At 40.4% G+C, this 13,182-nt stretch overlaps 1 protein-coding gene and 1 long non-coding RNA gene across 3 annotated transcripts in view; one reads left to right on the top strand and one right to left on the bottom strand.

Moving 5' to 3' along the window:
- LOC103480179 (RAS guanyl-releasing protein 2) overlaps positions 1 to 13,182 on the top strand; it is a 63,066-nt gene that overhangs the window by 11,632 nt on the left and 38,252 nt on the right. For both annotated transcript variants that reach the window (XM_008435049.2, XM_008435050.2), the window contains exons 2-7: positions 7,870 to 8,003; positions 8,115 to 8,217; positions 8,397 to 8,453; positions 10,021 to 10,152; positions 10,522 to 10,672; positions 11,981 to 12,154. In XM_008435049.2, coding sequence (XP_008433271.1) covers positions 7,934 to 8,003; positions 8,115 to 8,217; positions 8,397 to 8,453; positions 10,021 to 10,152; positions 10,522 to 10,672; positions 11,981 to 12,154 — 687 coding nt within the window. In that variant the 5' untranslated portion in view covers positions 7,870 to 7,933. The remainder of the gene's footprint in view (positions 1 to 7,869; positions 8,004 to 8,114; positions 8,218 to 8,396; positions 8,454 to 10,020; positions 10,153 to 10,521; positions 10,673 to 11,980; positions 12,155 to 13,182) is intronic.
- Positions 12,792 to 13,182, bottom strand: part of LOC108167223 (uncharacterized) — a 1,910-nt gene continuing 1,519 nt past the window's right edge. Inside the window, exon 3 of the long non-coding RNA XR_001777592.1 lies at positions 12,792 to 12,912. This is a non-coding gene — a long non-coding RNA (uncharacterized LOC108167223). The remainder of the gene's footprint in view (positions 12,913 to 13,182) is intronic.

The raw sequence follows: 13,182 nt of genomic DNA, 5'->3' as shown, positions 1-13,182 counted from the left end.
CAAACAATGCTTTCGTTTCTGTAACTGCTGGACCGGCTGCACTAACCGGTCCGGTAGCAGTAACATTAGGTTACAAAACGCCACTTTTCTCAGCCATTTTCATCAGCCAGCCTAAAGTTAGCTTAAATTGCTTAAAAGGAGCAGACTATGAATCACATTTGATATGTATAAATCTAGCTAGGTTAAAATACCCTTGCCTATTAAAAATGTAAACACTGACAGCACATTATTGCTCCACATATTTTATTGTTTGTGCTGGGTTTGTATCCAATTTCTGAGTATTAATAAACCACATCACACCCTCACATTTGGAAGACCAGGAATTTTACCAGGAATATGACTCATTTAAGATCTTATTTATGCATATCTGCTATTTGGCTCAAAACCATTATTCACAAAAGCATACGTCAGTGTTGGTAAAACCTAACACCAGGGAGAGAAATCAAAACGAATTCATTAATGACTGCATGGAGGCTGTGCTTTGTTCAGGGGATGTACGAGTGTGGAAATAAGCTCATTATGGAAAAACCAATACCAAGACAGATAGAATCGTTTCCGTGTTTGTGACTGTCATGTCATTAGTCAGAGCTGGAGTTGTGTTTTTCACACAGTAATGGAATGATTTATACTTTCTTGTCTTTTTTTAATATCAAAGTTCTATGTTGCAGCTTGCTATTAGGAGAGGACAATGGCTTCCAAAAGTATTTCTTCAACATTTTGACGTTTTGTCACACTACAGCCACAGACTTCAAAGGGCTTAATTGAGACTTGATGTGGCAGACCACTACAAAGTAGAGCATAACTGAAGTAATGATACCCCTAAATCAAATGTGGTGCAACCAGTTGACCTCAGAACAAACCTAACTCATAAATAGAGTCCATTTATTTGGAACACAAGGGGAGCGGTAATCAGAGATGCAGCTGAACAGCCCGTGGTAACCATGGAGGAACTGCAGAAATCCACAGGAATTTGTAAATAGCTGCAGACTTAATAGCAGCAGGAGGTGGTTCTGTCTGCAGCTAAAAACCAAGCTACACCTGACCAACTGTACCTTCTGCTGGTGTATCATACAAACAAGAGTAAAGCCTTATAAAATGATATAAAAACGTGAAACACTGAACTGGTTTGAATGCTTTTTTTTTTTAAAGGTTTTATTGGCACTAGTTGGATAGTTAATTGACAGGAAAGAGGGTAATGAGAGAGGGGGAAGACATGCAGCGAAGGTCGCCAGGCTGGGAATCGAACCTGCAACAGCCGAGTTGAGGACTAAGGCCTCCGTATGTGGGTTGTGCTTAACCCATGTGCCACCACAGGACACCCTGGTTTGAATACTTTTAAAAAGCCACGGGTTTTTAAATGATTAAATAAATGGAAGAATAGAAATGCACTGATATGCATATTTGGGCCGATATCGATATTTGGAGTTAGGACTGATATTTACAGATATTGTATAAATTTCTCTACCTTTATGACACTGTTAAAAAAACAACAACCACAATGACAATATTGCTTCTCACCTTCAGTTGAATACCTCACAATCCTGTCACATCACTGTCACTGTCACATGACCAAACAAATGACTGCCCCCTGTCCCTGCTGAAACACAACAACAAGGTGGAACTAAACATCGATTGTTAATATCGGCCCAATTTTACTTAATTTTACTTACCAATGTGTTAAAAAATGACTGATATCGGCTGATACCGATGTAAATGCCCTAACTGAATGAAAAAATGGGATACAATGCAATATAATAAAAGACAGTTTGGTGTAATATGATTCAATGCAATACACAGCAAAGTGATACAATACGGATTGATTAAAAATAAAGCATTAAACAAAATAACACATCACAGTATAACATAGAAGATATGAGATATAGGCAGAGGAAATATGTCGCAAAACAATACAGCACGTTATGGCACAGTTTGACGTGATGCAGCCGATATGTTGATGTATCGTGCATCGCTTTTAAAAAAATCTAAGCAAACAATTGTGAGCAACAAATAACTGTGTATCTGGAGAACAGATGGTAGAAGTCACAGGTTTCTGCATGATGAAAGTAGACAGAAGAACCGAAAGAGTTCCTCTGAAACAGCCGGAATGACAAAGGCTACGGTCAGAGTGTATCTGTCTGTGTCCAGCCAGAGGATGTGACATTTTCATTGTCCAGTGAAGCAGCAGTGTGCTGTGGATTGACCAGGCAGCCATCCCCGCTGCGCCCCATCCCACCCCTTAATCTGCCTGATCGATGGCCCTGGGCCGCTGTCACCAGGCAACCGCAGATGACACCAAAGCCCCTCGTCGCCTGCTCTACCTTCACTCGCTCTTTTTGTGGAAACAAAAGCAAAATTACAGAACAAAAAAAGGGGAAAAGCTGTCGAAGAATAAGTCAGAGTAAAACCTCCTGAGAACTTTGAGAGAATTGTTCTCTTGGTTGTTATAAAGCGCTGCTGTCAGTTCGGTGATGGATGATGTTCCCGCACGCAACGGCGAGATGGCATCATCACGAGGACGGGCACAGGCTGTGCCGCCGTGTCAGACTGCTTCCGATAAAAGCAGCCTTGGTCCCTGTGTGTCTGCACTATCACAGCTGCTGAGAGAAGAGTCCAACGCTTCAAATGCTTCCACAGCCACGAGAACACGCTGTTCTGAAGTCGGCTCATTTCGTCACTGAAGTGCCCTAACCTTTCAGATCTAGATTTCCCCGCATCGTTAATGATGATTATGGCTGAGCACACATCACTTTCCTCCGTCTCTGTTCAGACAGCGCTGTCAATTACACAATGCTGCCTTCTGACCAGATTTCCTCAGTTTAGCTTTAAAATATTTTTATTTCATGATTGGGGGAGGAATCCATCCACACCAATTAGGAACTACTAGTGCTGGGTATCAATTTGGAATTCCCAAGTCGATTCGATTCACGATTCACTTCGATTGATTTTCAATTCAGTTTAATTTTCGTGTCGGTTAAGGTTATCATGTAGTACCAGCTTTATTTGGATATGGAAGACAGAACTAATGCTTCAAATAGTTGATACTGAGTAGTAGAAATATGAGTACTTACATTAAGAATCAAACCTGATGCCGTCAATGTAATCATGTGCTTTTTATTTAACATGACCTTACCAATACAAAAATGCAATAATTTAAATACATTCAAGCCACCAAAACTTCACCTACAAAATTCAGCATATGGCACTTCATTTGTAATGTGTGGACAAACAATAATGGCCTCAAAATCAGCCAATCAGCCAGTCTAGAAATGACGGTTTGCTTCCACATCATTTCACCGTTCGACTCTTATTATCCAATTCACTGCTGACTTCCTGTTAAGTAAATCCAAAAATATTTCCAGATATCTGCCTTCAAGTTTGTTGGCGGAACTGTCGATGCGTCCACCATTTTGTTTTGCTACTGACGTAGTAACAACATCATGGTAGTCGCCGAATTGTTTGCCAGTTTGTTTCATTTGTTTTACATTGGCTGCTCTACTCCTAATTACACTGAGTGAACAAATTAAAGTTGTGTTGTTTTAACATGTTTGATCAAGCTTGTGATTCCATTGGCGTGATTCCAATTCTAGTTCTGAAAGTGAAAGTTTTGCAGTTGCCTATTCAAAGTCTGAACTGAGATGCTGTGGGGGGAACTTAAAGGTTCCATTAATCAGCAAAATTAAAACAATTCTTCACAGCAGATTCCTCCATGGTGATGTAAAAGATTCAGTGACGTTTTGTTTGATGGCAGTTGTCGAGGTTTAAATCTTGTCACATAGAGCCGGGTTGGTCTGGAAAGCTGTTTTCCTGTAATAAATACAATGTTCAATTAAAAATAGAAGAAGCCCTGAATTTGTTCAGTACAGGTAAGATTAGATCTTGGAGCTCAGATAATGGTTGGCTAACACAGCCGGTGGTATTTTTTTTTGTGAGGTTTCATTCTTCAGTGGAGCACAGCTCTATAGCTCAAACATGCTTCCTGTGGGCAGCTCTCGTTTCTAGTTTCTAGTTTTCTTGCAGTCTAATCTTATCTATAACTGGGTACAAAATCACACATCTGCAGCTGACTAGTTTAGCTCTCCGTTTTTATCATAACAGTGGTTTCCGTCGTCTCTCTCTCCCTTTGATGAGTGGGATGCAGAGACGCTGAAGCTTTCAGGTCGCACTTCCCTCTTTTTTCTCTGTTTTCTCCTCCGAGCGTCCCCGCGCACACGAGCGCGGCAGCTTGCGGAGGGCTGTAATTGAGCGTGTCCACCCACCGTGTTGCGGCAGAGGCAGCGCAGTGAAAGCCTTCATTGTGTCAGGCACAACTGATGTGTACACACACTTATCACACCCTTCTCACGCTCACCAAGCCTCGCCGTCGACAGGCTGTCCGTTAAGAGTTGCGGCCGCAGGGGCGTGGTGTTGGTGGTTTTGTTGCTAAACTTTGTCACTTTACAGAAAACGGGTTTCTCTCACGTCGGTGTGTGCCAGTGGACAGTGATGTAATCTGCATCAAAGACAGGACAACAGACGAGATAATTTGGAGGTGAATTTTACTCCGACAAGCATTTTGAGTCAATATAATTGAATTGAGAACAAAAAATGCAGCAGGCATTTCTTTTTTTAGGCATGTTGATAAGACTATGATATCAGTTTAGTTCCACTTCCGCAGACTGAATGTTGGTTTCCTGCTGATTGTGCTGTGGTTTTCTATCAGCCTTGCACATAGCTTGTCATGTCTGTATCCAAAGTTCAGTCATAAAGTCAGTCAACTGCAGCTGTATTCTTTCATTTGGTATTTCAGAACAGTGGATATAGTCAGCCTCTTATATCGGCCGACCAGCAGAGCCACAATTCTCTAGAGCTACTATCTTCCAGCCTTAAGATGCCCTCTGCATACCCTCCAACATGCCTGAATCAAATGAATGTCTCGATACAAGACCTCTGCAGAGCTGAAGGACAGCTGATGAGGGACTTCAGAGATCTGATTCAGGTGTGTTGAAGCACAATTCCCTCTGACTGATCTTTGGCATTCATGGCCTACATTAAGCCATGCTGTACTTCAGAAGTACAGTATGTTTAAACCCTCCTCAATATTGAATGACAAAATCTCTTGTTGGCATTTTAGAATCTAACTCTCCTTAATATTGCTGACCACCACGTTTCTACTGGCATTTTGACCTTTTGACATTGTTGACTAGCTCCAAGTCTTTGCGGTTGCAAGGCCTCCTTGCCAAGTCCACTCCTAGAGCTGTCATCTTGCACCTTATGAAAGCATCGTTATGTGTGACAAGCACAAGACATGCTAGTTCCTAATGTACTTTTGTCGCGTGAACACCTACATTATGTTAAACTGGTTTAACGTAATGTAATGGTTTAACGTCACTAGTGTGACTCGTCACTAGTGTGACACAACGTCAGGTGTTGGGTTTAACCCTTTTTGCCTAGAGAGAGTCCAACTGGAGGTGGAAACATTATCCTGAAAACTTTGGACCATGAAACAGCATACCGAACCCCAGCGGCCCGTACTGTACCACGCAGTGGAAATGATGATGGTCTCTAACAAACCTGAGGGGCCAGAATCAGAATAGCCAGCACAACTGACATAAATTACACACAGCTAGATTGTACTGTTATGTCCATTGGTTCTAAGAAGTTTGATTTTGAGTCATCAAGGTGAAGTGAGATGAATGTTGAATACAATGTACATGTCAGATTTTTATTTCTAAAACAGTTTTATGTACTGCTTTATCACATTGGGTGCATTCACACCAGGCCTGTTTAGTCTACTTGAAGTGAATTGTAATTCATCTGGGAGGGTGTGACAGCACAATCAAACTCTGATGCGGACCAAAAAAGCAAACTCTGTCCTACTACAAACCTAGACTGGAGTGAGCTGAAAAAGCAGGAAGCAGACTAGATTGCAGGGGATTCTGGGTAAATACAACCAAAACAACTAGCGGGAGAAATGGTTTGTAGTTTTCTGACAGAGATGAAAATGAAATCCTGTAACTGCCAAAATCTGATGCTACTCCATTTCTGTTTTACGTTTTCTGAAGAAGGAAGTTGCGCTCAGTGTCTTCTTCAGAGGTTTTCATGTTGCTTCCTTCAGTGGTTCTTGGTACAGCGCCACCAAAGGCAAGGGGTGGAGGATCAGGTTTTTCAAGGAGTTTGGTTCAACTGACAGTCCAGTTTAAAAGCAAAGCAAGACACCTGAAAATGTAACAAATGTTACAGTTTTGGTCCCCAATGGATTCAAGTCTACTGGACTATCAGGTGTGAAAACTCCCCTAAATTCCCAAAATAAATAGAAGAATTGTGTGTGAGTGTGAGTGTGTGTGGGTTAGGGGACAGAATGTCAAAAAGCTCAAGGCAGAGTGCTCTGTGGTGAAACAGTTACCCAGATTACAGTTGACACAAATAGACATCAGTCAAGATGAGCGAAGATAAAGTGGCATGAGAAGTGAGGTAATGCACTGCTTCCGCAGCGTGTGGTTCAGCTGCGCTGTAAGGCAGAACAATTATTTAACCTTTTCACAGAGGGGATGATTATTTGCTATGTGCTTGGTGCAATGCGTGTAAGAGTGATTAGCTTTACTGAAGGGCCATCCACAGCCAAGCCTCCCTCAGTGTGAGGCTCTCTGTGGGTCCGCCAGCGTTTCCTTCTCCGTGATCCTCCGCAGTGGCAGGGAAAAAACCCAAGCTCATGTTGCCTTAGTCACAGAGGCATGTTCATAAATTGTCTTCTAATCCTCTTATGCTTGACAAAATTTTTATGTCAACAGAAAAGATTACTAATATAAACACTGTATTTTATGCTCTTTATTTAGAAAGCTTAAAAATATGCTGGTATTTTAAAGGGGCTATGATACGTCTTGATTGTGGAACTGCATGGAAGGATGGTTTAGACTGTTGCCTCATATCAAAATGTCTCATTCAAAATGAATGCATGTGCGTAATGTGGTTATGTAAAGAGATTTATTGGATATTTATTAAAGCCGCTCAATCTATTTACTGCAGTCATAATCGCGGTATCAGTGTGTGCATTGTTTTGGAATTGAATTGAGCCACAGTCACAACGGACTGTTTGAGAGCAGTGGTCTGTAGGCTGAGACATGTTTCAAACTCAGCCTACCGATGATCTATTCATCACCTTCACAGTCCACACCTGATCTAGCAGGTTAGAGTTCAGGGAGACGAGTGAGGATGTCTTCATGATGAAAAAGAAAATCTAGGTTGACTGCAATCAGCACGATCTTTAAATTAAACACTTTGTGTAATGTAATATGCATAACGTAACCTCCTAGCTTTTATTTAAGAGAAAACAAAAAGGAATCAAATTCGTACCCTCCTGCTGTGATAAATTGATTGTTGCAGTGTCATGATGTAACATTTATTGACCATTATTGTCATTTTCATACATCGTCTTAAGCAAAAATGCAGAGTGAGCACTTCTTAAGTAGGCGATGTTTGCATTGGCTCATAAACAGTGTCACTGTCAACATGGACTAAAAGTTAGGATGCATCGATCGATCAGTCGTGGTTTCCGTAATTTCGGCAGATCGGTTGATACTTGCATGTGAAGCTGCTCTTATCTACCATCACAGAGGCATGAAAATCAGCCACTGTCCCCTTTTTGCTCTGTTTGGACACTAAAGTAAAGCTTTTCAACCTTAAAACACAGCGTCGTCTGTCACACGTCAGCTCATGTTCGGAAGCAACTAAATCATTTAAAACCCAAAGTTAGCAAGACATTTACGCCCATTTTTAAACTCCTCACAGGAAGTGGAACTATTCCAATCACAGCTGATGTAAAGGTGTTTTCCGGTTGTGTTGACTTCAGACAGCCTGAGTCTTTCGCTCACTTTCTGATCCTTCTCGTTTCAGAGAGCGCCACAAGATTCCAACCAGACTGGAGGAAACGAGGTGAGCACAGAGACTGGAGGGAACCATGGAGTCCATTCTATCAGAGCAGTCTGCCACGGTGGACGAGTTGGTGGAGGCCTGCATCCAAGCCTTCGGTTCGTCATTCACCTCATCAGAAAAAAAATTACTCATATGGCTTTTAGGGGCAGTAAGTACAGGCTGTTGGAAGCCGGCACATTCTGACTAAACCTGATTTGTTTTTGAAGATGAAAAAGGCACTTTGAAGGACGCTTCCCTGGTCCGCATGTTCCTCATGATGCATCCCTGGTACATCCCTTCCACCGACATGGCCAGGAAGCTTGTGCTTCAGTATCCTTTGACATCTGCGTGCATGTCATGTTTTCCCTTCTGGTGTTTGCCTACGAACACAGAGCTGTTCATTTCAAACCTCATTTTAGGATTTAAACATACGTTCAACTAAAAGCCTTAGTTTCTTCTGTCCTTGTGTATTTAACCCGAAACAGATTTTTACACCTTAACTTAACAAGATCCCGAGAGGAGAGCTGCACCGAGGAACGTCGAACGAGAATATGCCACCTTGTCAAGTAATGATCTCTCCTCTCTGTCTGATAATGATCTCATGTTTTCTTTTTTTGTCTCGTCTGTCAAAGCTGTCATCGTTTACTCTTTCTTCTCACACACGTTCTTTAATTAGCCTCCTCGTTCTCATTTCCGCCTCACAGTGTTTCACATATTCACACCCTTTGAACTTTTACACATTTTGTCATGTTACAAGTATAAACATCGATGTGTTTTAGAGCGATTTCATAAAAGACATTTTGAACGGTGGATGGATTTTATTGAAGATCAACACAAATATTCTAAATCTGATTAGAGATTAAGGGTCCAATCTCCAATCACAGAACTTATACATTTCTAGTCTACTCATGTCACTTTTTTTTTGCAGATTCTGATTTCTGTGTAAGAAGTAATAAAACTAAATATTCAGTTTTTTCTGTTTCCTGCTCTCTGGATGCATTGAGCATTGATCAATAGAATCAATCAATAATATTTGGGAAACTTTTGAAGGAGTAAAAAAGACTTACTGAAACAGCACTCCACACATTTCAGATTTTTATTTGTAAATTAATTATTTTTATTTTTTTTACAGTGGTGAGCACATTTCCACCAATCCCCTAATTCGCTAATAGCAGAGCTAATTTGTTGTTTGGTGCTTTTGCTAGCTTTGAAAATGCTTAGTACACTTAGCTTCCCCTAAATAATTTTTTCTGGACAAATTCTAAAGCACTATTAGACATCTGTGTTGAGGTTTTTGATAACGACTGTTAACTATTTTTAAAGTAGTTAGACGTTTATATTCTGCTTATGTTGCTCTTCTGTTTCCTCTTCTCACATTTTCTCAGATTTGTTGCTACCATAAAATGTACAGGAATAAAATAAAACACAGACCATAGAGAAGATGATATAAACATAATATCTGAGGATATTACAGAAAGTGTAAACTATAATGTCAAAATTAAATTGGTGCATGAGGGTTGTAGTCTTTCAAAGGCAGATAAAGTTAAATTGAAGTTAGCGCATTTTAGCATTAGCTTCCACTGAATGCCGTGTTGTTTCTTTGCTTTAGTATTAGCTTCCTGTAAATACCGTATTAGCACGTTTTAGCATCCTTTAAATGCAGGGTTGTTCTATCACTTTAGCATTAGCATCCGCTAAATATATACTTTGTTGAAATTGCTGAGCTGTGTAGCACTTTTAGCATTAGCTTCCACTAAATATCATGTTTGTGTAATGTTTTATTATTAGCTACCACTAGCTTAGTGCTTTAGCAATAGCACAATTAACTTCTCAGTAAGAAGTGCCAGCCCAGCTCCATTTTTATCATGTTTCTTCCAGTTGACAATTTTTACACTAAATTGTGGTTTTAATGTGAAAAATGGATTGTGAACACTTTCGCAACACACTCCATGTTAAATTTAACATGGAGCGCCTCTTGTACTGCGCCAAACTTTTCTATTTTCACCTAGCAGCAAAAGTAACGATCCAGAAAGATAGATTTATGAAACATTTCAAGCTGCACAAACTCAGACTATTTTCAGCATCCAGTACAGCTTCATCTGTCTGCTGTTCTTCCTGCGGCCTTTCTTCCAGGTACTGGATCTCTGAGTTCCCTGCTGAGTTCAATCTGAACCCCGAGCTGGAGGAGCAGATCAAAGACTTTAAAGACCTCCTGACCACCGAAGGCAACGAGAGGCAGAGTCAGCTCATCGACCTGGACAGCGTGTGAGTGAGCTGGCTGCTAAACGCTGCGTGTCGTTGGCAGTGGGACTGGGAGTCTGTCTCCACAGGTGTCAGCATTGTGTTTAATTGACATTGCTGAGCTGTGAAGGGTCAGCAACTTCTTTCGCTTCTTTAAGGATAAACTCAAGTATGAATCCATTTTAACCTCCATTTAAAAATATGGAGCTGATTTTTGGAGGTTAAAAAAACAAACCAAATTCTCCAATTAAAGCTGGATCTCTGTGGCTTTCTGAGGGAGCTGGTAATAACACATTTTCCAGTGGCTGTAAACCTGGGTCCTCATGACTTTTCTGACGCTGTTTAAAAATAACATCTATAAAGAAAAATAATCTGTTCCGTGTCTGCTCGCAGGCCGTCGTATAAATGGAAGCGGCAGGTGACTCAGCGTGTCCCATCTGTGTCTAAAAAGAGGAAAATGTCTCTGCTGTTCGACCACCTTGATTCATCTGAGCTGGCAGAGCACCTGACCTTCCTGGAGTACAAATCCTTCTGCAAGATTCTGGTTAGTGCTGCAGAGTCAACTTGTTCACAGTGCCACAGGTTAACCGTGGTTGCTAAGCAATAAAGACTGATGTCAGCTTTCATAGTGTGTATTTTTAGTTAATTTTAGAGAACGTTGATTTTTTATTTTTTTTTGGCTGTATTTCTAGAAGACAAGAGGAGATGAGATGCTTACTTATAGAAATTGTAATAAAATCATATCTCTTCATAGAAAGTCACATTGGAAACAAATTCAATTCTAACCAATCAGATTCATTTCAATGCAGTCCAGTTCTGAACAGTGCAGAGCATAAGTATATGCTCCCTTAATGATTTCTTTTGCTTTTTTAAATCAAATTTTAAATATAAACAAAGATGATAAACAAAATATCATGTGTAAATACAAAACAAAAAACTATCTGAATCAACCAAACCAGCCCTACCTGAAAGCATATTTGACCCCCTTGAGTTTGAATATTGTGAAAAAGGGAAGAGAATGGATGGATGGATGGATGGATGGGAAATATTAGAAACTCATGATGTCACACCCTGATCAGATAATTAACTCAAAACACCTGCAAAGGTTTAGTGAGGCTTTAAATATTCTCTCATTCTAAGAAACGCAATTAATATCTCAGATAAATAAGTTTGTCCACGCAACGAGTCATTAAAAAACATGCCGCATCATCTTCCTCCTACTACTTCCTGTCGTCTTCTTCTTTGTGGTTTGCACCATTGGTAACATCCGGTTGTTGATCATATGACTCTTGTGATGTGAAAAAAGTGTTTCCATTGTAGTTTTGTGAAATAAACCAAAAACACCTTCCCCTAGTACCAAAACTTTTTATTGGAAAACATTTTTTTCCCCGAAATTTGCTGCAAGTTACCTTATTTTCAAATATGGCAAATTGTGCAATTATATGGTGGATGGAAACACAGCTGGTGAGCAGAAGCCTCAGAATGTTACTACTGGAAAAGCTGGCTGTTGACAGAATTCTGTATCCAAGCATATTTATAGAAAGTTAAGTGGAAGGAAAAAGTTAGAAAATGTGCTCAAAGGACAGTCATTTGAACATTCTCATGCAAATTTTTTTTTATAACACACATATCAGTTATGCTGTGTTTGACATCATTTGGTTTTGCTTTGCTTCATCATTCTGTTAATTTCACACGTCAAATAATTTTGGATCATAACTTTTGGTGCCAAGTTGTATCATTTACTACGATACGAAATTTTAATCATCACATCATCATTTCCAATATGATAACTGCTGTTTGGATCTCTCCTTGCAGCGGAACATTTTCAGTGACATCCTGCCTCTTTGCTTAGTTCCAGGACTACCACAGCTTCGTGATGCACGGCTGCACGGTGGACAACCCCATCCTGGAGCGCTTCATCACGCTCTTCAACAGCGTCTCCCAGTGGATCCAGCTCATGGTGCTCAGCAAGCCCACCGCCCAGCAGAGAGCAGCTGTCGTCTCCCATTTCATCAGGGTGGCGCAGGTTAGTCCCCCCACGGCCCGCTGGCGATCCACTTCCAGGAAGTTAGGTGGAGGGTCGCGTCGCCTGGAGCCACGGCAAAGCAAAAACTTGTTTGGAAAACGTGAAACAGAGCTGAGGCGCGCACCAATAAGCCTCTGATTTCCCACCGGACAGCATCAGTTCTGAAAAAAAAAAAAAAAAAACGTAATAAATTTATCTAATTGTTTGAACATCTCCTCTTAGAGCTCCTTAGTACAGGAGGAAAAACCTTGTATCTTGTAGATTAAAGAATAGCTGGCTCGTGTGATGGAGCACATTTACCTAATTGCATCTAAATTTGCCTCAAGTAAATAAAATTACTTTTAGAAAAAGATGATGAAATGTATTTTTTCCCCCCAGAAGTCTGATAAAAGTAAAACAACATACTGTGGATGAGGCGCCAGGTCTGTGTTTCCTCCTGCTGCTAACTGCATACATTTGATCTGAAGCAGGACATAATTCTGCTCTAACAAAACAAAAATAATTAGATGATTTTTGCTAATGTTTCATACCAATTATCTACTCCATTATTTGAAAAGAAATTGCTCTGTTGGTGGAGATTCAAATGTGTGAGAAATATTACCATTTATTTCTAATTCAGTCTTGCTCTTACCACAACCCTGCTCCTCCAGAGGAACCCAACACCAGGGAGTTTCCCAGCATGCCGTTCTCTGTAGGAGCCAGTAGGCATTTGCATATTGAGGTTAGGTGGCATCCATCTCATAACACCAGTAATCCTTCTAGAATAATACAGGAGCAGAGAGGGATGGGATGTGTTTTATTTATTACTGCATGAACAAAAACAAAAGAAAAGGATTTTTTCAAACATGAATTACATAAGATGTGAATACTTTTTAATGCATTGTGAGCTAAAACTAAAACCAAAGTGGAGTTTGATCTTAATGACCTGCAAGACATTTAGAGGAAAAACCGGGATGCTTTAACCACCGCAAATGTAAGTTATGGAAGTGGCAGCATCATGATGCAGGGATTTTTTTTGTATGGATATA

The sequence above is a fragment of the Poecilia reticulata genome, linkage group LG18, assembly GCF_000633615.1.
Source record: "Poecilia reticulata strain Guanapo linkage group LG18, Guppy_female_1.0+MT, whole genome shotgun sequence".
NCBI lineage: Eukaryota > Metazoa > Chordata > Actinopteri > Cyprinodontiformes > Poeciliidae > Poecilia > Poecilia reticulata.
This window is presented reverse-complemented; position numbering and strand designations above follow the sequence as displayed.